The sequence below is a fragment of the Paramormyrops kingsleyae genome, chromosome 4 (genome assembly GCF_048594095.1).
Source record: "Paramormyrops kingsleyae isolate MSU_618 chromosome 4, PKINGS_0.4, whole genome shotgun sequence".
NCBI classification, from domain to species: Eukaryota; Metazoa; Chordata; class Actinopteri; order Osteoglossiformes; family Mormyridae; genus Paramormyrops; species Paramormyrops kingsleyae.
The window spans coordinates 17,625,217-17,651,547 of record NC_132800.1 but is presented as its reverse complement, the minus strand read 5'-3'; the positions used below and the strand labels follow the sequence as shown (position 1 = coordinate 17,651,547).

Here is a 26,331-nt window from a genome sequence, read left to right as displayed (position 1 = left end):
GCTTGTGCTCCCAGACAGGGTGCATTTTGTTTCCTGTGTCATCTATAGAGCGCGATTCTATTCATGGCCTCAGAGTACTTCAGAACTGAGTCTGCTGAGCTGAGCTCTGGAGACGGGTCAGGTACCACTGAGATGTGAGAGGAGTGTCACAGTTTCCATCTGACAGTGTGCATGGGCCCCCTTGCTTTTGAATGTGCGTCGTATCAGAGACTCTTGGACGTCCCTTAGGCACATGAGTCTGTTCACACACTCTCACTTTGTCATTTACTTTGACAGCAGGTACCCCTGCTTCCTGTCACAATATTCCTTCATCCCCAGCTGGCGAGTGGTAACACACTGCTGAACTGCTGCATCACCCGTTGAGCTGGTTGAAGGAGGAACGATGGTGAGTTTCATCCTCATCCTGCGGCCGTGTAGCAGTTCAAATGGCGAGACGCTGGTCATCACATGGGGAGTTGCACAGTATGTTCACTGTATCTTTCCAGGAGCTGTCTTGCAGAATGGCCATTTGCAGACATTATTTAAGAATCTTTTAAAGTCTTTCCACAGCCCTATTTGAAGCAGGGTGATACACTGAGGTTTTGACATGAGATATGTTTCAGTCCTCCAAGAAGTCAGAGAGAGCAGCGGAGGAAAGGTGCAGCCCATTGTCTGAGAGCAGACATTCTGGATTGCCATGTCGGCTAAATGACGCTGCTGAGGAATCCAATAACAACGCCTGATGTTACCGAGGGTGTAGAAGCGACCTCAGCCCACTTTGAGTAACAATCCATGAGGGTGATTGCGAACCTAGCAGTTTAACATGACCTCATGATATCTAAGGCGACTTTGCTCCATGGAGCATCTGGGAACTGAAAAGGCTGTAATGGAGCAGCAAACATCTTTGCTGTTCAATCAGAGTTTTGGCAGATGGTGCAGCCTGTGATCTGAGCCTAGCAGTGTTAATTTTGACAGCAGATTTCAATTTAGTTTTAGTCATAGTCTTTTGACTAAAATGCAATTTTAGTTTTAGTCATATTTTAGTCATCTGTTTTGTTTTAGTTTTAGTCTAGTTTTAGTCGACTAAAAAGCATAAGATTTTAGTCGACTAAATCTACTGTAGATTTAGTTGACTAAAATATATTGGGTTTAATTTAAATGTAATTTAGTTAAACCGTGGTAATATACAAAATATTCTAACTTAAAATTAAATAAAGCCAAGTCTCATTAAATATGTGGAATATCGTCTTTCCATAAAAACCAAAAATTAGATATGCATTGTTTAGAACTTGCATATGACATTCTTCATTCTGTAAAGCAAAAGTGCAACTCCAAATTATTTAAAAGAAAAACTGTATTTGGCAGTAATGCCATTGCAAATACTGCATGACCTGAAAAAATTACCTTGCAGATGTCGCTTTAGATTTGTTGTATTTTTACCAGCGATTTCCGCTCCACACGGTTTACACAAGGTCTTGTTTGTCTTGACATCAAACGTGAAATTATTCCATATATCTTCTCTTCTTTTTCTCCCAGCCATTGCCATGTCATTTTAGTTTAAGTCAGACAGACACCCACCAATGTATGCAAGATGTACTGTCGCATCTCGCGTCGCAAGGTGAATCAGTATCTTAATTTTCCAAATGTGCGTGTGCGTCTCACCGCGCCACGCACCAAGATTAATTCTGATTGGATCATTTCCAAAAACGTCCCTCACTCACATTTTCGTCTCGTTTTTATTAGTTAACGAAAATGTCAATATATTTTTATTATAGTTTTCGTCATCATCACTTAATTTTTATTTAGTTATCGTCTCGTTTTCGTCAGTGAAAATTTGTCGTTGACGAAAATTATAACGAAAATATTTCGTCAACGAAATTATCACTGGAGCCTAGACCTGCACATCCATAACATCACATAAGCGCTGTTTTGTTCTTATTATACCCTGATGGGTGTCATGCGGCAGTGTGATGAGTGTATTGCACAGAGTAACTGGCACCACAGAACGGGACCCTTGAAACACTAAACTGTCCTTAACTCTCAGTTTGTTGTGCATTTTATAGTATGGTTGCGGGGGGGGGGGGGGGGGGGGGGGGATTCACTGCTTTCACTGAGGCAGGTCATCATTGTCCAATCGAAGTGCACAGTGCAGAAAGTTCAGGGCATGAAGAGGAAGCACATTCAAACTCATCAGGCAAAACCGCAGCCTGGGCAGCTGAAAGTGGTGCAACCAGTTCAGGTTCACAGTCCCTGTTAAGTGCAGCAGTAGCAGGCAGTGGCAGTCAGCTGTGTGGCTTTGGGACCCAGGATGACAGACAACATCATAATTAAAGCACAGCAGACAGGAGGACCATCTTACAAAGCGCATTCCTGCTGTCGGCTCCTTTCGTGGTCCATAATGTAGTCAGAGCCTGGTGGTCTGTATGTAGCATAAACCCCACAGGTAAGTCTGCCACTTCTCACCTGAGCTGAGATTTAAAAATTGCACATCATAACCTTTTAAAAACTGCATCGCAAAATTGGTGCTTAAACACTTAGGCGTCGTTCTTCCTTAAAAGAGTCTGGAGAGTCTACATATCCACAGGGACTCCTGAAGCTGACAGAGTGAGAGCAGGCGCAGGGGAGGGGGGCTGTGCGGCTTGTGCCTCCGCTGCAGTCCTGATGCCTCCTTCTGAGCAGCCCACTCATGCCCAGCAGGGTTAGACTCTGCAGAGAGACGGCCAGTGAAGCCTCTGCAGCCGACTTCCACTGGAGGGCAGTGTGCTCCCCACCCCTGTCTCCGGAAATCCTCTAGAAGCCCCTGGTACTTGGCCAGCTTCCTCTCAAAAGCCTCCTCAATACGATCTTCCTAGGGCACAGTCAGATCTATCAGGGGAAGCTGCTTTGAAGCTTCTGACAGAATGACAGTGTCTGGTCACAATGATGTTACTGTGCTTTGTGCCGGAACCTTAAGCTGCTTGCCCAGATCTACCATTATCTGCCAGTCCTGCGCAGTAGACACCTGCAGCGGCTCTAGGTTGCGGCTTCAGCTGTTCTCCTGCCTTGACAAATGTTACCTGCTTCCTGGGGGGACAGTGGGGCTGCTTATTGTCATGACTGAGGAGACACTCTCAGCAGCTGCCTTCAGCACCAGGTCATGGTGCCACCGGTAGAGAACCTCCCCTAGGACCTTCGGACAGCTGCTCAGGATGTGTTGGAGTGTCCCTCCCCCAGAGCAGAGTGGACAGGAAGGTGTATCAGCCTTACCCACAGCGGGAGGTTTGCAGGGCTCGGTAAGATGTCATATACAGCTTGGATTAGGAATTTTATGCGCTGGGGCTCTGCTCTCTAGATGTCCGTCCAAGTGAGCCTTCATTCCATTGCATTCTCCCATCTCATCCAAGCTCCCTGCTGCCTCATGCCTGCAATCCTGTTGGTTACTGCCCTCACCTCTTCCTGGACAAGCAGTCGCCTCTCCTTGCCCTGGACCTTGTTGTATTGAGGCATTGGAGAGCTGCCCAGTCCTGATCTTCCCATTGCCACTGCCCCCACCACAGCCTTGTGCCTCAGCCTCACTTCTGCCATCTCCAGCCATCTGCCCAACAGCTCCTGCACATTCCACAGAAGCTTATGAGTTTTAACGTTAGTAAGAGAGATTTAACTTTGGTCACTTATTGGATCTGTTCTCACCTTAATACCATATGCTGGTAAATCTCTCTTACAGTCAAACCTACATCAGTCTTTCTCTGGTTGTTAATCAGGCCAGATAACAGGGTCAGCTCAGCCTTCACTGCTGGAGTCGTTCCCTCGGTCAGTCTCTAGTAAAGCCTGGCAGAACTGTCAGACAGAGACATGACAAGCCATCGTATTATTCAATAAACTGGAATAAATGGCAGCACAGCGCCCTCTGCAGTCTGCCATAGAGTAAGTCAGTATGAACAGCCGTCCAGGCTTCTCTCCCCGTGAACTTTAGACACGTAGATGTGTGCAGGTCTGGACTAGGAGCGTCTAGTGTGCAGGAGTAGCAAACGATTTCTGAATGTTCACTAAAGAAATATCAATCATCCTTATGACCCATGTTAATTTAGACTGATTTATCTATGACTTTGTGTTTCTGCCACTTTAGCCCCTTTCAGACATGCATGGCCACCCAAAAGTTTTCTCAACATTCCCCAGAGGGGCTGTACATGTGAACACAAATATCCAAGTCAGTCATACCAGACATTAAAAGGAGTTTACCCTCCTAGCTCCCTAGTACTAAGTCTGGGTAATTTCTGATTGACCCCCATGTTTTAATGGAGCAGGAAATTGTCCATAGTGGGCGTGTTAATGATGTCTCTATTATGCCACAGGCACAGAAACCGAACAGTACAAACCTTCAACGGCAAAGAAGAGCCCAACGAACACAACTAACTGGAGAGATGATGAGATTTGAGAATTTCTGTCAGTAACTTCTATCGCCATCTTCGATGTGCTGTAAACAAAATACTGTGATTTCCACAGTGTACTTTTTGCATCACGTCCTGCCTCCTGCATGCTCTACCCAAGCACCACCCCTCATTTAAAGCAGCCAGAGTATCTATACTAGGTGTGAACACGTCCGACAGACAGTTGTGTGCTACATGTCTGAAAGGGCAACTCCGCAAAATGTCTGATCCTGATTCTACTGACAATGTCTGGAGTTCATGTGTGAAAACGGCTATTGATTCCTTCCTTCGTAACCCCCCACCCCCCTCCCTCGGCAAGCAGGTGGTGGTCTGACTCCATGCCCTGTAAATACACATTCATTATCTAATCCCCCTCTCCTCTGTATGTGTAACATAGGGACTCTATCTGCCCCCCCGTTTCCCCTGTCAGTCCCATTCACTTTTTGCTGTGACCCTGATTCTCTTTCGCCTCGAGTCTGATGTCAGGAGGCTCGGCAGTTGAAACGCTTCTCCATGAGGAGCTCCAGCCCCCTCTTCCTGCATCCCTCCATCGCTGTGCCTGGCATGTGCTCTTCATGGCCTGTGGATAAAGTCTGAATGGCCCCATTTGGATTCTCCTGTCTCTTTGCGTGGCCCCCCAGAGAGCCGCCACCTGAGGAGCTGGGGGTCGTCGCCCCCCCTGCAACCTGCTGCCCAGGATGACAATCCTCTCCTGCCTCCTCGTTTCTCCACCTTGTGATGCTCTGGGAGAATCATCAGCTTCCCCTGTTTTCCCTCCTTTTTCTGAGCCAGGGGAGTTTGTTCTTTGATATCTTCTAAATGGCGGCGTCCTCGCTCTGCTAAAAGTGCTCCATGCGGATTGGACTCGTATCCAAAGAAGACTGTGGCCATTTTGAACAAACTTCCACCAAACGAGATTCGTACTAAAGTACTGTGTTTTATTATTTCAAGCAAAGTTAATGAATGAAACAACTATGAAAATTCAATTGACCTTGAAATAAATGAAAACATTCCAAAAACAGTCACACAAAGTGAAATAAAGTGGCCTAAAAACCACACTCACCCCTTCCGACATTTACCCACCCAAACTGATATCTGCCCCCCCACTCTCAGATTAGACACAGCCCCTCCCTAAGCGTAAAGACCAGAATAAACATATTCATAATTCAACATTTATATCAAAATGAATCTAGCCTATATTATCAAATACTTTGAAATAAACTATTCGATGCCATTTACATGTTTATTTATTATAATTTATTTGCATGTGTACATATGCATTTGTTTGAGAATGACTAGAAATATCTCTACAGGGTGAGTGAAAAGTCTGGCAGTGATGTAACTGATATCATTTTGCAAGAGGCCAATAGGTGTGTGAGTGAGGTATGTGTGACACCCCTGTCAAACAGTGACAGTCCTGTGACCGTCAAAGGACAACAGGATTAATATCACTCTACATGCAGATGGAAGTTGTGTGTGTGTGTGTGTGTGTTTGTGTGTGCATGAAGGACTAGAAATATCTGTATATTACTGAAGAAACAGGAATGCGTGTGTATGTGTCTGTGAAGGAACAGAAATGTCTGTGTGTGTTTCTGTCTTCCTCAGTGAAAATATGTGTTTGTCACAGTAACAGGACAGAACTGAGGTAATTGTGGGCTTTTGAAAAAAGAAACATCTGTGCTTGTGTTACCTAAGGGGTAAAAATGACTCTTTGCATGTGTGTCACTGTTTGTACCAAACAAGCCACCAGCAGAGGCAGCAGCACAGAATGTGGAGCTCGTCACCAGAGGAAGGAGAGGAATGTCAGAGTAAGAATCCACCTTTCCACTGTGTTCAGGGGTATATCTGTATAGCTGCAATGCCACTGTGAGTGTATTGTGGGACACGTTGTATCTGATAATGTTATTCCTAAATTGTGTAGATTAAAAAGAAAAAACAAACTAAAATAAAAAGTAAATCAGGATTCCTAAAAAAGAGAATTTATGCGTTTTTGGTCATTTGGAATCACATACAGTGCATCGTTGATGATCAGGCATGTAATGAAATCAGAAAACTATCCACGTTAGTCTTAGGAAAAAACAGAAAGGCTGCAGTCAGAATAACAAATCAACTTATTAACTGTCCATTCTTGTTGTTCCTAAATATGCAAATTTTTGAACTTCATCAAATGTTATGACTTTTTAGAATATTTTATTTATCCGGTTAATGTTTTGTTGTACGTTAAATAATGACTGTACCTGTTAACCATATCTGGCGTGTTGTGGTGGGGATGTTTATTGAGGGAACACAGGGTTTCACAGGCTGCAACTATCGGAAAACCTGCAGTTACCTCAGGACGGCTGTAGGGGGTGGACACGAGGTTCTGCTCTCACATTAAACCGTATTTTTGTGATAAGTAAATTGTGTTACGCTTTATTTTGAATTACTTGTGTGATTAATTATTTACTTAGTAGGGGTGAGAGACGCCGTTTCCTAATTAGCCTGTCGGTTGTCAGGTATAGCAGTTCACCATTTTAGTTAGGAAACTTTTATAATTGCCTGTTGTATTTTTGATCAATTGATCTGACGTGTGTTACTAATGTGCATATAGGGGAAGGGGAACCCCCCCCAATCATTAGGATTTCATTACATTTTAATCAAAAACAAATACAGTTCTTTTGCATGTTTGTTAAGCTTGCCGAACCCAGTCATTTATATAAATCTAACGTATGTCACACTTCAGACAGAGTAAAAAGGGTTATACTGGTAAAAAAGCAGAGATTTTACCTTTTTGCCATGGAGAAGCAGCGACATGTGACACTCTGATGAGGTAAAAATGATTCCTCCAGCACACAGTGAGCTATCCCAGCATGCACAGGGATGCGGAGGAGTTTGGATAAACATAAAACCCTGGGCAGAGGGGTTCAGTGAATGAGGAGGTGAAGCTGTACAGGAGAGTCAGTCTATCAGAGGAGACTCTGTAGAAGGACAGAGTACCAGCCGCCCAGTCCAGATACACTCCTACTCTGCGGGAGTCTGAGGGCTTTATGGGTATGACAGTCTGTTTATCATTGTGCCAGACAGAGTATCTGTCAGGAGAGCAACGCAGCATCCATGACTTGTCATTGTATCCAAGCCCACAGTCAGCACTCCCTCCTTTCCTCCCGATTCCTTTATCAGTCACTCCTATCATGGTGTCACCTCCACTCCACTCAGCCTCCCAGTAACAGCGACCAGTCAGACTCTCTCTGCACAGAACTTGGGGCCAGTAGTCAAATCTCTCTGGATGATCAGGATATGGCTGCTCTGCCCCCCATGTCACCTTCCTGTTCCCCTCTGACAGAGACAGGAGTCTGTTTGCTGTGTTGGGGTCCAGCGTCAGCTGGCAGGAGTCTGTAGGCAAGAGGAAGAGCGATTAATCCCATCAGGAAGCCCAGCATCTCCATCATTATCACTGTCACACCTCACACACTAACACAGAACTCGCTCCAATACACACATTTTATTCCCAATATGCTCTCACAGCGTGGTAAAGTTGGTTTTACTGTATATCGGTTATTCACTTGATATTCGGATTTGCCTCTCCTATACCTTTGAAACACCACCGCCAAAAATCACAAAAGTCACACTTTCTGTTTCAGGAGAAAATACAGATTGTACTACAACATTGTATAGTGACTGACATGTTCATTAATTATTGTAGTGACGAGGCATTTTCAAACTAATAAGCAGAGTTGGAAGCGCAGCCTTTTGCTAGGGACCGTCTACAAAGTGCAAAGTGCATTCAGGGTAACCAGGCTTTGCTACTGGATCATTTCTGCTAAGATTTTCTAACAAAAATGTTAAGGTCTTCCAAAAAGACACTTGGAAGAAGAACAAACGATTTCAGTTGCCTTTTAAAGTATAATAAATTAAATCCTAAAAGAGATACAATAATTTCACATACATAGTAAACCAATTTATGACAATTAAAAAAAAAAATTACTGTAAACCACATAAATGAATTTCTCTGACTTCAAAGGTTGTAGTAGTTGCCAGAGGTGATGACTGACTTACTAAAAGTAAAATTTTACAGAAATTTACAGTGAGTTTACAGTAATTCAATACGTTTCTGGAAAATTACTGTAAAGCACACAAATGAAATTCTCCCAATTCAAAGGTTGTATTAGTTGCCAGATGTGATGACTGACTTACTACAAGTGGAATTTTACAGAAATATCAAATGACAACTGTACAGTAATTCAATACGTCTTTTGGAAAATTACTGTGAACCAGAGAAACACATTTCTCTGATTTCAAAAGTTTTAGTAGTTGGCAGATGTGATGACTGACTTACTACAAGTGGAATGATTCAATACATTTTTTGAAAAATTCCGAGTCGGATTCCGAGTTTTGAAGCCGGAAGTGACGACATACGTGCTCCCGTTTCTCAGAGATTCGAGAAATATCTCGGAGCAGCACAGAGGATCCCGAATTCATAATCCAAGATGGCTGCGCCTTTTATGAACAGAAGGGAAAGTTGTAGTTTTATACTGTTTAAGCACTACCTCTCATTTGTGGCTCATTAAATCGGTCGCACACACTATACCGTCCAACTTATCTGTGGACGTGTTGCTACGGAGTTTTATACGAAAAGCACCGCGCGTAATGTGTTATCAACTGATATTGCTAACAATGGCAATTAACCGGGCTAGAATTGGATTTCATGATTAGTCGGATTATTTGTCGGATTTACGGTAGTTCGGGCTAATTGTAAGTGAACGAAGATAAAGACCATTTAAACTGAGGTACCTTTTTTTTTTTATTGCCCACCACCACCCCCCCTCTTCGAAGGACAACTTTATTTTACATTAAATTCAAGAGCAAAGAGTGTGGCTGCTCCGAACTCACCCGTCCCGTGGAGGAGAAAAAACAAAAAACGGGGGATACAGAAACAACAATCGTAACGAGAACAGACATTAATCACCATGGGGAGAGAAAAGAAAAAAAAAAAAAAAGGAATCAGAGGTATATAGAAAAAATAAAACTAATAATGTCGTTGGGATGGAGAAAATGAAGTGTAGGGGAATACAGAATACAAACAACCATAAGAAAAATAACACTCATTACAAGGACATCAAACAACAAACATTATAACATCAGTAATAATAATTATAATTAATAATGTGACAAATAGGTATTATATATATATGTAGCATACACACACGTGATCCTACCCTTATACATGTATATTTCAATTCCTATGTCTATAACACACGCTAAAAAGTAACAATAATAATGATATTGATCGCTCAACCATTCTTATATGTATGTGTAAGTGTAGGTGTGAACTGATTTCTCATTGGATGTGTTGGCATATGATGCCGTCGGGGGAAGCAACAGCACCCCCCCCACAAGGGCGAAGGCAGGAGAAACCAGGCAACCGAGGCCACCCTGCCGCCCCCCCGGCACAAGGGCCCACGGCCATGTGCCCCGGAGACAACCACCCGCCCAACCCAGGAGGCAGCCCGCGAGGGACTAAAGGGGCGCCAACCCCCGTACAGGGAGGCCCGCAGAGGGAGGACGGGCGGCGAGCCCCCCAGTCCCACCCGCAACCCCCCCACTGAGGCAGGCGGGTCCAGGGCCGAAGGGCCCCACCAACCGGAACCACCACCCCCCCCCGGCAGACGGCCCCCCACACACCGGGGGGGCCCAGCCCGCCCCCCAGCAGGACGGACCGCCGCCCACCGCAGCGACCTGGCACACCTCCCCCCCGACACTGCAGGACGATCCAAGGGGGGCCCATACAAAGAGCCCCCCCCCACCCGGGAGCGGACCTGCGGTGACCGGGGAGTGGCAGACCCCCCGCCCAGCCCAAACCGAACCCCCCAATCCACCTAGCAGGGCCCAGAGTGTCCCAAGATTCCCCGGACTGCCTGCCAGGGCCCCACCACAGCACAGCAGAGCCAAGCACCACCCGGCCCGCGGCCCAAGAGAGGAGGCCGCCCATACCCGCCAGGGCCACCCAAACCCCCCACCCACCCCCCCCCCCCCCAGGCGCAGACCGGGAGAGACCCACCCCCCCACGCCCGATGAGACCCCAGCTAGCAGCCAAGGACGGGACAACTCCAGACCCCCCAGCAAACGGGGAGCCGGTCCGGCCAGGCGGGATGACCCCGGCCACCCCAGGCCCCCCCCCAGGCGAGGCAGAGGATCCCCCCACCGCCCCCCCCCCCAACCACCCCACAGCGCCCGAGGGCCCCGCGCCGGAATCGCCAACGGCAGACAACGACCCGCCCCACCAGGCAACGGGCCCGGGCAGACCAGGCCCCCCCAGCATGCGGGCGACCACCCGCCCGGGAGCCGGAGCAGTGGCCCCAGCAGATAGAGCCCACGGCCCCAAACCCACCCACCCCAGCGCAGCGGCACAGGCAGAACCCAGAGGCCCCACCCCCCGATCACCCCCCCAGCGCGCCACCCACCCCAGGGGGGCAGAGCCCCCAACCCCCCGCACCGCCCCCAACAGGCCAGCGGCCACCCAGAGACACTGACCACGTGCCCTCAGCCAAGAGAAACCCCAGAGGACCCCAACAACCCTGCCCCACCCCCCGATCACCCCCCCAGCGCGCCACCCACCCCAGGGGGGCAGAACCCCCAACCCCAGCCCCCAACCCGGGACAGTGATGGCAATGCCCCACCACCCCCGACAACATTACATTAAAAAGTTAATTATTGGAGCCCAAATATCTTCAAAATCGATCAATTGATTTTTCTTACAGGCAGACATCCTCTCCATGGAAACATAATCCAAGAGTAGATTTTTGAACAGATTTATATTTAAATTCTCTTTTGACTTCCAGTTCAGAAGGATTGTTTTCTTGGCAATGGTTAGTACTGTAAGAAGCATGCAAGATTTATTCATGTCCATATTAGTGTCAGTGAGGTCCCCAAGCAGGCAGAGTGAGGGGGAGGGTGGGATGGGATGCCCTAGGTGTGTCGATAAGTCTTCACAAATCCTTTGCCAGAATTCGCTGACCGGTGTGCAGTACCAGAAAGCATGCAGGTAATTATCTGGTGCATCCTTCTTACAAGTTAGGCATATGTCAGTATCTCTGATACCCATCTGGAACATCCTCTGCCCTGTGTAGTGTGTTCTGTGTAAAATTTTGTACTGTAATAGCTGCAGGTTGGAGTTCCGATTCATTCGAAAGGTATTCAAGCAAATTTGCCTCCAGAAGTTAGTGTCTGGATTGATGAGTAAATCCCTTTCCCATTTGTGGGTAGGGAGTGAGAGCATTGTATCAGATTCTGCTAGATGCACGTAAATCCTAGACAGTAGTTTTTTAGTGGGAGTTATTAAGAAGTTTGTTATTTTAGGTGAAAGCTCCAGATCTAATTGCTTACGGCGCCATCTATTATGTATTATTGATTTAAGCTGAAGATATTCTAAGTATTTGTTTTTCTTAATGCTATAAGTTTCTGCTATTTTGTCAAATGATATCATGCGATTGTCTTGGATTATATGTTCGAGGCGCTTGATTCCTTTATTATGCCAAGCCAGGAAGTTTATAATTTTTTTATTTAACAAGATGTCAGGGTTGTTCCAGATGGGTGTCAGTTTGCATGGGACCAGTGAGGTTTGGTTCATTTTAAGAAATTCCCACCAGGCTGTCAGTGATGTGCTGATGTTGATGCTCTTAAAACAACAATGTCATTTAAGTATATGACTGATAAATGGCAGGTCCTGGACTCGAATATCATTACAGAACATTTGCTCAATATCCAGCCAGTTAAGGTCTAAGTTATTTTGCGTAGTCCATTTTAGGACATCAATCTATTGGCAAGAAAGTAGTTGTAGAAATTGGGAAGCTCCAAACCCCCACAGTTTTTGGGTTTCTGTAAAGTTTTTAAACTTATTCGTGGTGGTTTGGATTTCCATAGATATTTTGAGATTAAGGAGTCCAGGGAATTAAACCAAGTCCGCGGAGGTTGACTCGGAACCATTGAGAACGTGTAGTTAATTTTTGGTAAGATCATCATTTTGACTGTTGCTACTCTTCCCAGAAGTGATGTGGGTAGATTGTTCCACCGTGCAAGGTCATCTTCTATCTTTTTAAGCAGCGGACTGTAATTTAATCGCGTCAGATCTGACAGCTTGGCAGAAATGTTAATACCCAGATATCTAATGTTCCCAGATTGAAGTGGGATAGTTGAATTGGACTGGAAGTCACAAGATATTGGAAGAGTAGTCGACTTATTCCAATTAATAGAGTAATCTGATATGGAGGAGAACTTATCTATGAGTCTTATCGTCTCCGTGAGGGAACCCTGTGTATTTTGAAGAAAAAGTAATACATCATCTGCATAAAGACTAATTTTATGGGTTATACTTGCTGTTTGAATACCTTTGATATTATTATTGTTCCGAATTGCTGCTGCCAATGGTTCAATAAATATAGCAAACAGTGATGGAGAAAGTGGACAACCTTGCCTAGTGCCCCTTCTGAGAGTGAAGCTTGGGGAGATTTGATCATTCGTTTTTACGCAGGCTTTAGGTGAACTGTATAAAATTTTAATCCAGGTTACGAAGTTCTCGCGAAATCCAAATTATAGTAAGGTTGCCATTAGAAATTTCCAGTTGACCCTGTCAAAAGCCTTTTCTGCGTCCAATGAGATGATTATGGCTTCCTTATTTTGAATGTTGCAGTAGTCTATTACGCCAATTAGTCTCCTCATGTTGTTAGTGGACTGTCTGCCTTTAATGAAACCCGTTTGATCTGGATGTATTATGTAAGGTGTCACCTTTTCAATTCTACTAGCCAGTGCTTTGCTGATGATTTTAAGGTTCGCATTTATGAGTGATATTGGTCGGTAGCTAGAGGGGAGAGCAGGGTCTTTGTCAGGTTTGAGGAGCAGGTTAATATCTGCACAATTCATATTTGGGGGGATGCTGCTAGTTTCTTTAATTTCTATAACCATTCTATGGAAGAGTGGTGCTAGCAGAGGCCAAAATGTTTTGTAGAATTCTGCTGGAAATCCATCTGGACCTGGGGCTTTCCCGTTAGGCATGCATTGTAGTGCCTCGTGAAGTTCCAATATTGATAGAGGTAATTCTAATGCCGATATTTGTTCATTATTTAATTTTGGTAGGTCGATGTTGTTTAAGAACTCTTCTATTTCAGAATTGGTTGGATTAATATTAGGTGAGTATAATTTTTTATAAACTGAGGTACCTTAAATCCAAAAAGTTGTCCGGCTAAGCAAAAAATCTTGCTTTTTGATATGGGTGCATGGTATTGCACTTCTGTGGCAGATGGAATGCATCCGACTCGTGTTCAAGATGTTCAATAAACATGTTAAGTGCATATTTTTTCCCTTTTTTCTTAAGTCTGTTTGCTCATGAAAAATGAAATGCGATTAATATAGATTAAAAATGAATATTTAATCGTGATCTGTCACGGTCGATCAGAAGGCGATCCGGGAAGCAGGGATACTGAGGCAGGAAGTAGGGCAAAGTATTGGAGAAAGACGGGACCGGGGAAGCACAACAGGTAACATTAATGACGAGTCTGGGGAAGACTGACTCAGACGAGGACTAAATACAAAAGACAAACTACGGGTAACGAGCCACAGGTGAGAACAATCGGGGAGAAACAGGAGGTAATGAGGTGGGCGTGGCACACATCGGGAGCGGACGGAGCGGGGCGTGACATGATTAATCTAAATTAATCCACAGCAACCCTGTGATTAATCTGATTCAAAATTTTAATTGTTTGACAGCACTAGTATTTTTATTTGTTATTTATGTTATTTGACTGTTTTTGTTAGATCAAACAAAAAAACAGATTTTCCCACTTATAAAATACAGGTGTTTAAGTGTTTGATGATTTTACATTTAGTCTTTATACCAAAAATAATGTAAAATTATGGTATTAAGGAAATAATAATGTTTAGTACACATGTCAATCATGGGTCGAAACAGTGCTGAATCTGGCTGAGGCAGAAGTGATAAAATGAAGAGCCGTTTAGGAGCCGGAAGAGCCGACTCTTCTTGGTGAGCTGAGGCAAATGATCCGACTCACTAAAAAGAGTCGAAATACCCATCACTAGCGCAGAGTGAGGAGTAGAGCTGAAGATTTTTGTCCAAACCTGACAGGACCTGACAGGTTTGGTCGGGTTCGGGCTTAATTTTTTATCATTTTACATGGGCTTGGGCCTTGTTGGGTCTAAATTTTAAAGCCCAATTACAGTTCTACTGAGAAGACGGTCAGTGTCGCAGCCAGTTTGGGGAGATTACGGGTGCTGACTTACGACAATACCAACAATTCTCAAAGTACACTCATCGCATGCACAAAAAGAACACATGAAGGATTTTTTTAAAGATGCACAACTATACCAGAATGTATTAAAATCTGTTACACTCTCACAAAGATTTAATGTATTTCTACAGAAGTTCTCAGACTACATTCTTATTTAAGAAAGCAATCATCTTTAAACCTAATCTAGTTGTTTTTTTTTTTTTTTTTAAATAAAAAAAACACACATCACAATAATTATGTGAATGTAATCATAAAGTAGTATGAATGGTATTAAGGATAAAAACACGCAAACAAACTTACATTTCTGGATCCCTGGTCTGGTCCTGCACTCTCCACTGTGGTCTACACTATAGCAGAAGCAGAATGACATAGTACTGCTGTATCCATTTATTTAATTGTTGTATTTTCTCCACATACACTACAGGTGCAGACACACATTCTATACTCACTTTAGTTTCTCCAGTTTACAGTTGGAATCCTCCAGTAGAGCAGAGAGCAGCTTCACTCCTGAGTCTCCTGGGTGATTGTTGCTCAGGTCCAGCTCTCTCAGGTGTGAGGGGTTCGACCTCAGAGCTGAAGCCAGTGAAGAACAGCCTTCTTCTGTGACTCTACAGAATGATAGCCTGCAGAGAGACAGACAATATCTCTCCTATAAATAAGATCCCCTCACCAGTATGAGTACAGTGGTACCTCGGTTCTTGAACTCACTAGAACTCGAATTTCTTGAAAGTTGAACAAACCAGTTTGACCTAGAACTTGATCTGAATATCAGAAGTCGAACCGTGAATGCTGACCTAATATAAATTGTACGCGCCAGGAAATGAGTCATACTACAATGCAATTCTTACTTGAATGCCTTCTTCACAGACTGGACGATTAACCAAATAAAGCAGCGCAACATTACAGTAACTAACAATAAATAAATCACTAACTTACATGTACTATTAGAGCATTTATGTAATTAATTTAACTGTTTATTTTACCAGGTAAATTAACTGAAAACCGGATTTCACTGCTTTACATGATATTCGGGAGAAATAGCAGATTACACACCGGAACTGCCTGGGATACAAACGTCATGCGTGTAACTAAACTCTTCAGCCAATAAGGGCAAAGGTGTGTCGTCACGGAGGCGTTTTCAGTTTGTGCAGCTGCAATTTAGATGCATGCACGCAATGCATCTAACCGTAATGCATTGCGTGAGGATCAGAATGTGTTGCTTTAAGCCAGCGCTGTAAGCAAGTTGAACGCACCCAATAACCGGACTGGGGAAACAAACTGAAATGCGGACTTAATACAGAGGACTAATGACAACAACCAGAAACAGCTGATCACATGGGGATCCCACACGAGGTTAACGAGGGGGCGTGGCACACGGAAGGAGCGGACGATAGGGGCAGGACAGGGGTAATGTTGGGATAAGATCTTTATCGTTTTGGAAGCCATCAAGAAAAAAATGCTCTTCTTGTTTTATCCTGTTCATTTTGTGTTTAAATGCTAAAAAAAAAAAAACATATTTAGGTGTAATTTTGGGGGGCCGGGAACCGATTAATTGGTTTTCCATTTTTCCTTATGGGAAAAATTTGATCAGAACTCGAACTTTTTAGGATTCGATCCGGATTCCAGAACGGATTAAGTTCAAGAACCGAGGTACCACTGTATTACTTTTAAGTAAATGCGACAACCTCAACAAAGATTTCAGTAATTACACATTACACTGTAGAATACCCAGTAATATTGACCTCAGTATCTCCAGTTTACAGTGTGAATCCCCCAGTCCAGCAGAGAGCAGCTTCACCCCTGAATCCTGCAGGTCATTGTCACTCAGGTCCAGCTCTCTCAGGTGGGAGGGGTTTGACCTCAGAGCTGAAGCCAGGGAAGAACAGCCTTCTTCTGTGACTCTACAGAATGACAGCCTGCACAGAGGAAGACAAAATCGCTCCAATAGATAAGATCATCTGACCAGTAGAAGTACTACTGCTAGGTAAATATGACGACTCCAATAAATATTTCAATAATTACAGATTACAGTGTGGAATACCCAGTTATATTGACCTCAGTATCTCCAGTTTACAGTGTGAATCCCCCAGTCCAGCAGAGAGCAGCTTCACCCCTGAATCCTGCAGGTCATTGTTACTCAGGTCCAGCTCTCTAAGGTGTGAGGGGTTTGACCTCAGAGCTGAAGCCAGAGAAGAACAGCATTCTTCTGTGACTCTACAGAATGACAGCCTGCAGAGAGACAGACAATATCTTTCCAATAAATAAAAACACCTCACCACTATGAGTATTACTTTTAAGTAAATGTGAGACTGCAATACAGATTTCAATAATTAAAATTTATGCTGTGGAATAATCAGTAATACTGACCTCAGTATCTTCAGTTTACAGTGTGAATCCCCCAGTCCAACAGAGAGCAGCTTCAACCCTGAATCCTGCAGGTCATTGTCACTCAGGTCCAGCTCTGTCAGCTGAGAGGAGTTTGATCTGAGAGCTGAAGCCAACACTTCACAGCATGTCTCTGTCAGCCTGCAGCTGTTCAGGCTGGAAAAGGAATGTATTAAGATAAAATATATATGCACAGGGATATCAAATAAAATATAAATAAAGAAGTGAGGTAGCAAATACTTCAAAAGGAACTAGACAATCCTCTGATGTTCCTCATGCTTCCCGGCATGAAAAATACAGTGAATACTTTCAATTCAAAGCACAAATACCATGAAAAGTTTAGTGGATCAGGACTGGATCAATGCTCACAGATGAATAGATTTTGGTAAAATAAAGCTTCTCTACAGTGTAATTTTGCTATGTGCTGTATATTTTCATGAGTCATACATTCCTAAATCCTGTTCTATATTGTCTTAGAGACCCAGTTTGAATAAGGGCATGAGAGTTAACATGCTCTAAAATCCATTCATTAACTGGAAAATTTAAATATACGTCACAAACGGGGAGGGGGGAGAATGATGAACAGGTAGGTCGAGATAGCTGGGTGAACGTAGGTCGTAGACGTAGAAAAGGGCGTACACAGTTTACAGAGGCCGCATCACCTGAAGTGACGGTGTCTAACCGCTTTCAGGTGCTTCCAGCTTTAGAGCCAGAAGAGACTGGGGAGGCAGGTGGGCCCTTGGGCACCAAGGAGCCGCCTAACCCCAGTAGGATGGAGGTTGTCGCAGTAGGGGATACAATTATAAGAGGTGTAGATAGTTATGTGTGCACCCGTGATAGAGGGTCCCGTACAGTGTCTTGCCTGCCTGGTGCCCAGGTAGGGGACCTTCCAGATTGAATGGACAGGCTTTTGGCCCCAGCCGGGGTGGATCCAGTTGTCGTGGTGCATGTTGGCACCAACGACATAGGCAAGGGTAGGAGGGCTGTTCTGCAGGATAAATTTATAGAAGTCGCGGATAAGCTTAGAAGCAGAACATCCACGGTGGTATTCTCTGGAATACTTCCCGTGCCACGTGCAAGTCAGGCTAAGTTAGCTGAGATAAGAGGATTAAATGCGTGGCTAAAATGGTGGTGTAGGAAAGAGGGGTTCAGGTTTATGGGGCACTGGAAGACCTTCTGGAACAAGTGGGACCTGTTCAAGCCGGACGGGTTGCATCTGAACCATAGGGGAACCAGTGTTTAAACTAGGGACTGGGGGGGCAGGGAGGTTAGTTAAGAATTTATGTGGGGAGAGACGGAAAGCCCAAATAAATATTAAAAGTGGACACTGTAAAAGGACTACCATTTGTGGTCTGTATTTAAATGCTTAAATGCTTTAAATTAGAAACAAAATTAATGATTTAGAGGCTTTAATTTCATCGGACACTTACGACATTATAGGAATAACTGAAACATGGATGGGTGACAATGATGGTGATGAATATAATATGGATGGTTATACGTTGTTCTGTAGAGACCGGATAGGCAAGAAGGGAGGTGGTGTTGCAGTATATGTAAAAGAAAAGTTGCAGGCAAGGGAGCTCACTGATAAAAATAACAGTACAGAAGCTTTATAGATAAAACTTGATGCTAAAGACTCAAATGGCCTAATTGTCGGGGTTTGTTATAAAGCACCTAATGTAGCTGCAGAAGAAAGCAGAATGTTATATGATGATATCAGGATTATGAGTAATAAAAATGATGCGGTGGTTATGGGTGATTTTAATTTACCTGGGATACAGTGGGACACAGTCTCTGGCTCTTCTGTAAATGAACTTGAGATGGTGGAAATAGTACAGGATTGTTTTTTTTACTCAGTTTGTTAATACCCATACCAGGGGAGAAGCCCTTCTTGATCTTTTCTCTAATAACCAGGATAGGACTGGAAAATTAGAGGTTTTAGAACCATTGGACGGTAGTGATCATAACATGGTTAAATTCTAGGTTAATTTTATTGTCCGAAGAGCAAAGTCAAAATTAAAAGTATACAATGTTAGGAAGGCTAACTTTAATGGTAGCAGACTGAGACTAGAAACTGTAAACTGGATGGAGTTAAATAGCAAAATAGTTGAAGGGGCATGGGAATTTTTTAAAAGCACATTGTAGCAAGTGCAAGAGGACTTTATACCTGTTTCCAGCAAAACTAAATCTAGGAAACGACAACCAAGGTGGTTTACTAAGGAAATTAAGAATAAAGTCAGGAGGAAAAGGGCTCTGTTTCACAATTGGAAAATAACTAATGATTTCAAAATTAAGCAGGAGTATCTAAGTCTACAGGTAGAGTTAAAAAATAACATTAGACTCACTAAGAGGAATGTAGAAAGGAAGATTGTATTGGAGGCTAAGGATGACAGTAAAGGTTTCTTCCAATATTTTAACTCCCAAAGAGCTCTAAAAGCTGAAATCACTAATTTGCAGGATAGTAAGGGCCTTATAATTGAAAACGAAATTGATATAGTAAATGAGTTAAGTGATTATTTTTCACAGGTGTTCACAGTAGAGAACACAAGTAACTTACCACCAATTAGTACGAATATGACATGATGTGGTACTAAGCCTAGCTAAACTCAAAGTAAATAAATCGCAGGACCCTGATGGCATCTTACCTATAGTTTTAAAAGAGATGAGGGATATTATTAGCCAACCTTTAACTTTAATATTCCAGAAATCGATGGGGGTGTGGTACCTTCAGATTGGAAGCAAGCTAATATAACACCCATATTCAAAAAAGGGGATAGAAGTAATCCAGCAAACTATAGGCCAATCAGTTTAACTAGCATTACTGGAAAAATAATGGAAGCTATAATCCAAGTGAAAATGGTAGATTACCTGGATGCAAATAACATTCTGAGGGATAGCCAACATGGATTTAGGAGAGGTAGATTCTGTTTAACGAATCTACTTGAGTTCTTTGAGGATGCTACAAGTGAAATTGATCACAAAAAGGCCTATGATGTGATCTACTTAGATTTCCAGAAGACCTTTGATGTTGTCCCCCACAAACGGCTCTTGCTAAAGCTCAAAACTGCAGGGATTTTAGGAACTGTGGCAGCTTGGATCGAAAACTGCTTAACTGACAGGAAGCAGCGAGTAGTTATTAGAGGCACAATGTCACCGTGGGCCTCCGTTCATAATGGGGTACCGCAGGGTTCAATTTTAGGACCACTATTGTTCCTAATTTACATTAATGATATTGACACCAATACATCCAGCAAACTGGTTAAATTTGCAGACGACACCAAGGTGGGTGGTGTAGCAGATACTGATCTAGTAGCAGAGAGGCTACAACGGGATCTGGATTTAATTAGCGACTGGGTTGATACCTGGCAGATGAAATTTAACACAGATAAATTTTAGGTAATCCATGCAGGGAGCAGAAATATAAAGTACAGATATTTTATAGGTTCCACTGAAATAAAGGTAGCTGATTATGAGAAAGATCTCGGTGTGTATGTTGATGCTTCCATGTCCCACTCTCGCCAGTGTGGGAAAGCAATAAAAAAAGCCAATAGAATGTTGGGTTACTGTACAGTGTATATCTCTAGGTGTGTGGTGTGTAAGTCAAGGGAGGTGATGTTACATTTATATAATTCCTTGGTAAGACCCCACCTAGAATATTGTGTGCAGGTTCTTTGGTAAGAAGGACATTGCTGCCTTAGAAAAGGTGCAACGGAGGGCTACGAGAATGATTCCTGGTCTTAGAGGAATGTCTTATGAGGAGAGGTTAGCTGAGATGAATCTGTTTAGCCTTCAGCAAAGGAGACTAAGGGGGGACATGATCCAGGTCTATAAGATTCTAACTGGTCTGGATGCTGTTCAGCCAAATGGCTATTTCAATATTAGTCTAAATACTAGAACTCGTGGCCATAAGTGGAAATTAGCGGGAGAACATTTTAAAACAAATATGAGGAATCACTTCTTTACACGGTGTGTAGTTAGAGTATGGAATAGTCTTCCTGCTAGTGTAGCGGAAGCTAAAACCATGGGTTCCTTTAAATCAGAGCTAGATAAGATTTTAACAACTCTGAGCTATTAGTTAAGTTCTCCCCAAACGAGCTTGATGGGCCGAATGGCCTCCTCTCGTTTGTAAATTTCTTATGTTCTTATCAGTTATGTTGTTGTTTCCCTGTCTTAGTCAGAAACACAAATAGTTTTTACTTGAGATTCTGAGCTGAGACCAAACTACTAATAATAATAAATAATAATACATTTTATTTATACTGCACTTTACATTACCAAAAATCTCAAAGTGCTGTTTAATGATCTTACAGGGTGAGTTACCCTGAGACACTGTAATACTGTATATGCATAAGTATTTTTATAAAGCTGTGAGCAGTGCTGGGGCTCAGTGATCAGCACTACAGCCGACCCACGGGGTTCTACGGTTTTGGGTTCAGATCCTGCCTGGGATGTGTGTGTGTGTGTGTGTTTATGTGGGATTTGAATGTCAAGAAAAGGTTAAGTTTTTTAAGTCATTATTTTTTATATGACTTTTGAATTGTTGACACCATGACTGAAATTCTCATTTTCCGTTTTGCTGTACCTGAAAAACAGTTAAATTTCCAAAACACTAATCAGACAATTATCAATCCTATCAGATAGGGATGAAATAGTGATACTTTATTCATCCCCCTGGTAAAGTAGTGCTGTCGCCTGTCTGATCTTGCTCTCTCTGACACACACATACAGGTGAGAGTAAATTTGGAGGTCAGAGTGCAGGGTTGGCCAGCATATCCAGCAGTATCCAGAATTAAAAAGAATTCCTAGGTGGTCTATATAAATACATTCTAATTATTTTGATTATATATAAAAGCAGTATCATGAAGAACATCTGTACTTCTTTAGCAACAGACGTACGTAAGACGTACTTACAGAGCTGTCCTAGATTTCTTGATCACAGGCAGCAGCCTCTGAAGACCTTCATCTGATCTGATGTATTTCTTCAGATCAAACACATCCAGCTCCTTATCTGACATCAGTAACACAAAGGCCAGAGCTGACCACTGTGCAGGTGAGAGGTTTTCTGCTGAAAGACTTCCTGAACTCAGGTATCTTTGTACTTCCTCTATTAGAGAATTGTCACCCAGCTCATTCAGACAGTGGAACAGGTTGATGGTCCTTTCTGCAGATAAATTCTCCTGTATTTTTTTCTTGATGTATTGAGCTGTTTTCTTACTGTTATGTGAACTGGTTCTTTTCTGGCCCAGTAGTCTTTGTAACAGAGTCTTACTGGACTTTGTTGAGAGGCCAAGGAGGAAGCGGAGGTAGAGGTCCAAGTGTCCATTCTTGCTCCTTAATGCCTCATCCACTGCAGTCTTCAGCAGGTCAGCTGATGAGTTTGACAGAAACATGTATAAAGCAGCAAGATACTCCTGAATGCTCAGATGCACAAAGCAGTACACCTTCTCCTGGTACAACCCATACTCCTCTTTAAAGACTTCTGTGCACACTCCAGAGTAAACTGAAGCCTCTGTGACATCAATGCCCTTCTCTGTCAGATCTTGCTTATAAAATATGAGATTGCCTTTCTCAAGGTTATGAAAAGCCAGTTTACCAAGTTTTAAAAGGAATTTCCCAGATTTAGTGCATTTATTAAACTTGATTTTATGTTTTTCCATATACTTGTCATTTTTTACAGTTGCCTGAAAGATCAGGAAGTGTGTGTACATTTCAGTCAGGGTCCTTGGAATTTCTCCACTGTCAGACTCAATAAAAAGACTCTCAAGAACAGTGGCTGAAATCCAGCAGAACACAGGTATGTGGCACATGATGAAGAGGCTCCTTGATGATTTCACATGTGTGATAATCCTGCTAGTCAGGCTCTGATCACTAAATCTCTTCCTGAAATACTCCTCCTTCTGGGCATCATTGAATCCTCGTATCTCTGTTACCTGGTGGATGCACTCAGGAGGTATCTGATTGGATGCTGCTGGCCGGGAGGTTATCCAGAGGAGAGCAGATGGAAGTAGATTCCCCTTAATGAGGTTAGTCAACAGCACATCCAGTGACGTTTTCTTTGTTACATCAAACCAGCCCTCATTGTTCAGAAAATCGAGAGGAAGGCGACACTCATCCAGACCATCAAAGATCAACAAAACTTTGTACCTATACAGGTCAGTGGATTCAAGTGATTTCAATTCTGGAAGAAAGTGGTGAAGCAGCTCAATCAGACTGTATTCATCCTTAATCAAATTCAGGTCCCGGAAAGAAAGAGCAAATATGAAGTGAATGTCCTGGTTTGCTTCTCCTTCTGCCCAATCAAGAATAACTTTCTGCACAGAGACTGTTTTCCCGATACCTGCGACCCCTTTTGTGAGTACAGTTCTGATAGGTGTCACACGCCCATGTAAGGGTTTAAATATATCATTGCACTTGACTATAGTATCTTCTGTTACCCTTTTCTTGGATGCTGTTTCAATCTGTCTCACTTCATGTTCATCATTGACTCCTCCAGCTCCCCCTTCAGTTAAGTAGAGTTCTGTGTAAATCTCTTTGAGAAGTGTTGGCTGTCCTTCCTTAACTTTCCCTTCAAATACACGCTCAAATTTCTTCTTAAGGTTACATTTCATTCTGTGCTGACACTGCAAGACAAGATGCCCTGAAATGATATGAGAGAAAAATGCTTTTTTTTACCCATATAAGTCTAATTAAATTAAATGAGAAACTGACATTTTTTCATAAACTATGTTTCTGTGGCAAATCAAACACACACTGAATGAGGTACAGCTCTTACTCTTCTCCAGCATGTCAGCGAGATCATTTTGCTCCATGGTCCTCAGGATGTACAGTGTGATCTTCAGAGCTCCCTCTCTACCACAGGTCTTCTGCATATGACCATCACTGTCCAGGTCATTGTCCTCCTCCAGCTGAGGCTCAGAGCATTCTGGGTCATTCTGATCCAGGTACCTTTTCAACTTCATCAGCTCATTCTTCAGAAACGTTTGAGCTTTTTCCTCCAGTAACTGAAATGATCAGTTACACTTTAATTATTATCACTCTGGAAACGTATCATTTTATAATTTCACTTGTGAATTAGTTGTAAGTATCATCCCTTTGACAGGATGAACTACTTATTGTACATCTGTAGAAGATGTATGTCAATTTATATGAAATTTTAGAAAATATACTTCAGTAATAAATGCAGACCTTGAAGATGGATGATAAGTCTCCTTTATGTGGGTGTGAATTACATCTTTTCACTCGGTCCCTGTGAATAAAACACAAATATCCATCCATTAATCCATCCATCCTCTAGCCACTTATCCCGGATTGGGGGTGGGGCAGGGTGGGGGGGTCTATTTCAGACAGCAGAAGGCCTAGGATACGGGTTCACCCTGGGGGGGGATTCTAGTCCATCACAGGACACAGACACACAGAGGCTGTCATATGTCATGGGGAATTTAGAAAGTAGCCTAAACACGTGTTTTTGGATGGCAGGAGGAAACCCATGTGATAGAGGGAGAGTGTGCAGCTGCAGACAGACAGGGGGCTCAGCCTCCAACACTGGGGGTGTGAAGCCACAGCGCTGCCCTCTGTGCCGCTGCTAAAATAGGCATTTTATGGAGAGACAAAGGTCCTGCACTGACACTGACTACCACTGCTGCTGCTGGGGGAATAATAACCTACATTTGTATTTAAATAGATGTAACTGCCATCCACATTCTGAGCTTATTTCATTAGGGCGGCTTCCTGACATCAGCTTGCTTATGACAGTATAAGAGAAGCAGTGACATCTAGTGGCAGCACAGAGAGACAGCAGGTAGCAGCCAGGAGGGACGGTTTGGCTTGTAGCTCCCAGTTACTCAGTAACATTCAGGGGTCACTGCTTGTAAAGTGATTAACATGATTTCACACAGATTTCAACTTAATTAGCATAACAATCCAGGGCCAGGGCCATTTTTTTGGGGGGGAGGGGGACAACCCTGAGCACTGCAATCTAGGGCACTTTCATTTTTTTTTAGTAACAAAGCACAGAGATCAAATGTCCACTCCAAACAATCTACATAACAGTTTTGGATAAAATAGTATGATCTTTAAATATTAGGGCTGTCAATAGATTAAAATATTTAATCGTGATTAATCGCAGAACTGTCCATAGTTAATCACAAATTAATCACAAATTAAATCATAAATTTATTCAACATTTACCATTAAGGGAATTTTTCAGGTGTTAATTTTCTTATCAGTAATGGATAGAGAAGAGGATTTGAGATATGATTTGTAATGCAATATCGTTATATATGCATTTAACACAAAAACAAAACTTCCAGTTAATACAAAAAATAAAGACATACAATTTCGGGGTGGGGGGTTCTCAGTTTTAAATCACCTGGTCGCATAACAGCGCAAAGGTGACTAATATCACAATATTGTTCAGTTATGTAGCGACAGTCTTCACCCTCACCCAAGTTCGTTTGGCTTTCCAGTTTTCTGTCCTTCACTACTTGTAACTGTGCTAACCGAGCGGCACAAAATGTCCTCACCTCTCCGAACTCAGCTGGCTATGATATGTAAATCGGAGAAAATAAAATAATTTTACGAAAATCTGGGAAGGTGTGGTGACCATTTAATACGAAAAGTTTATGAAAGAATTAGGAATCCCAATAAACTCAATAGTTTTGAGCTTAGGCCCCCCCAACCACCCACTGAGAGGCTCAGATAATGACCTCCATCGACATTGTGAAGCCAAGATGTGAGATTGTGCACCCTGCCAATATCCCTCTTTCTAGCTGTTGCCATGATGTGGTGTATTCATCTGTTGTCAGGCATAGCTGCATGTCTTGGAAGTAGGATTTGACAAGGCTGGTGATTCCTTCTGGGACGCTGAAAAAGTCAAAAGCCGTCCATAGGAGACTGTGAAGCACGGATCCAAAGGCATTGGCGAGGTCCAAGAATATGACATGGAGATTTTTTCCACCGTTGTTGGCAGCTTGGATTTGATGCCATATCATGTTAGTGTGCTTCAAGCAGCCTGAGATGCCTGGAATGCCTGCCTTCTGCACTGAGGTATCGATGTAGTGCATCTGGAGAAAGGCCTGACTGAGATCAGTTTTACTAAACTACTTTCCACTATCCATTCCAGAAATAAGTTCCTCAATAACAGGAAATCAGTACTATTTCAGTTAGTACAGGGTTTAAAGTAACATTAAAGGCCCCTCACATGCAAGCTGACCCATCTATTTTTATAATCCAGCACCAATGATGCAGTCCATTGGCTGTGTGGTACTGATACAACAACCCCAATC

The 26,331-nt window shown here is 43.1% G+C and overlaps 1 protein-coding gene across 1 annotated transcript in view; it reads right to left on the bottom strand.

The window, feature by feature from the left end:
• Positions 1–7,224: 7,224 nt before the first annotated feature.
• Positions 7,225–26,331, bottom strand: part of LOC140588902 (uncharacterized) — a 69,981-nt gene continuing 50,874 nt past the window's right edge. Inside the window, exons 8-13 of the mRNA XM_072711542.1 lie at positions 17,030–17,203; positions 16,718–16,891; positions 16,405–16,578; positions 15,112–15,285; positions 14,963–15,009; positions 7,225–7,757 (exon numbers count right to left, since the gene is read on the bottom strand). Of these exons, the coding sequence (XP_072567643.1) occupies positions 7,225–7,757; positions 14,963–15,009; positions 15,112–15,285; positions 16,405–16,578; positions 16,718–16,891; positions 17,030–17,203 (1,276 nt within the window). The remainder of the gene's footprint in view (positions 7,758–14,962; positions 15,010–15,111; positions 15,286–16,404; positions 16,579–16,717; positions 16,892–17,029; positions 17,204–26,331) is intronic.